Raw genomic sequence first — 1,957 nt, forward strand, 5'->3', positions numbered from 1 at the left:
GCAGTTAGGGGGGAACCTCTTTTGCCTCTGACTATACATATAGCCTTGCTTCAAAAATAATTTGCACATCCATATTTTGGGCACTCAAGAAATTTGTCATGCTACCACATACCCCTTTTTACTAAAGCTAAAGCACGTTCTTGATGATTTTGTTTCCATACATGACTTAAGTTGCAACATTTTCAGCTTATCATTGATGTTTGTATCTCAGGGTTTGTACCTTAAATGTATAGTTCCTGGCAGGCCTCAGTCCTCCTATGCTTGCTTTATACCCTGTGGGTGTTGGGACCACATTGTCCCTAATCTCCTGTACACCAGAGCCATCTGCTGGATCTGTCTGGTACTGCACCCTGTACATGATCCCTTCCAGAGGGCCGTTCAGTACGAGTGGCTTGGACCAGAACACATCGACCCAGTCGGGAAGCATGGGTGTGGTGGAGACGTTTACAGCGGGAGAGGGGACACCGATGGCCGTCTGTAGAGTTGTAGACGGGCCGAGAACAGGTTCCTTCCTGGTGTAGAAGTTGTGAGCGGAAATTTGGACAAGGTAGTGGGAGTACGGCCGTAATCCGGTGACGCTTGTCAGCAAACTCTGGGTGGTCTGGAGTGGAAGAAGTGAAGAGTTATTCAAAACCTGAATTTATTAGTTCTCGGATTTACAAAAAGCACCACTAAGTTAGGACAGGAATATTATACTGACTGGTACACACACTTTAGCAAGGGAATACGAGGGGCGTGCAATAAGTAATGGTCCTGACCCACTTCCAGTTGTCTGATCAAAATGAAATTTTGTATGTGTAATAATTCATATCTCTATGGGTTATGTTGCAAAAGACAGCTCTGAACTAATTGTGGTTTCTGATTTACTGGTGTTTGAACTTAGTCAGGTGCGAAATGGACCAGGTGTGAAATGGAACCAGTTGAGTGTCGCGCAGTGATCCGGTTTTTGTATTTGAAAGGACGCACACCAAAGAAGACTTTTGATGAAATAAATGAAACTTATGGTGATGATGCCCCATCATATGACCTTGTAAAACGCTGGCATCCTGAATTCAAACGTGGCTGGACGTCTGTGGAAACAGCTCCCAGACCTGGTCGTCCCTCTTGTGCCATTGATGAGGCATCAGTTGGAGGACCAACCTGGGGTGTCCTACAAAATCAGTGTCCAGAGCTGCATCAAACGATGGGAGAAATGCATAACTCTGGGTGATTCCTATGAAGAGAAAGACTAATAACTGTGCCAAGTTTCATTAATCTCCTGCTATGGGAAATGGGTCAGGACCATTACTAATTGCACGCCCCTCGTATGGTCAAGTTGCTACATGTTGTTTTCCTCCAAATTTCTTAATCTTGTCCACTTGCTGGATTTTTGCTAAGAAATGCCCAAGCGTTCATGTACTTTTTTTACCTGTAAATCTACCCCAACACTTTGGGCAATATTCAGGACTTGCCAACTTTGTCTGATCTCAAAAAATCATACAATGATCGAGGCAACATCAGATGCGCTACTGCCAAAATGTCATTTATAGCTTACAGGCTCTAAATGCTGTGTGACAGGGGGAATTTACCTTTTGGTGAAGACACTTGACTGTGGTTGAACTTGACTTGTAACCAACAAAGTCAGTCACTCACCTTGTTTGCACAGACGAGTCCATTCCCACAGTCCTTTGCAGTCTCGCTTTCATTCAGAAGGACGTAATGTACTGTGTAGGTCACGGTTGCCAAGCTGATCCCACTGCATGCTGGGAGTTGTTCGGCAGGCGTCAGGGAAAGGGGTAAGATGGAGGGGAGGGCTGAACTATTCAGTTGGGCTGTTCTATTGTAGTCCACAGGGGTGAGGCAGGATGGATCTGAAAAAAGAGAGGGAACGTTATAGCGAGGTACAAGACATGTATTTAGAACTGTGAAAGAGTGTTAACTGGTCGTTTACTTTGTTAACTGTCTAGAGATTTTTTTG

The 1,957-nt window shown here is 44.7% G+C and overlaps 1 protein-coding gene across 1 annotated transcript in view; it reads right to left on the minus strand.

The window, feature by feature from the left end:
* Nucleotides 1-190: 190 nt before the first annotated feature.
* LOC118422935 (proto-oncogene tyrosine-protein kinase ROS-like) overlaps nt 191-1,957 on the minus strand; it is a 2,420-nt gene continuing 653 nt past the window's right edge. Inside the window, exons 2-3 of the mRNA XM_035830818.1 lie at nt 1,633-1,850; nt 191-601 (exon numbers count right to left, since the gene is read on the minus strand). Of these exons, the coding sequence (XP_035686711.1) occupies nt 191-601; nt 1,633-1,850 (629 nt within the window). The remainder of the gene's footprint in view (nt 602-1,632; nt 1,851-1,957) is intronic.

This window comes from Branchiostoma floridae, chromosome 9 (genome assembly GCF_000003815.2).
Source record: "Branchiostoma floridae strain S238N-H82 chromosome 9, Bfl_VNyyK, whole genome shotgun sequence".
NCBI classification, from domain to species: domain Eukaryota; kingdom Metazoa; phylum Chordata; class Leptocardii; order Amphioxiformes; family Branchiostomatidae; genus Branchiostoma; species Branchiostoma floridae.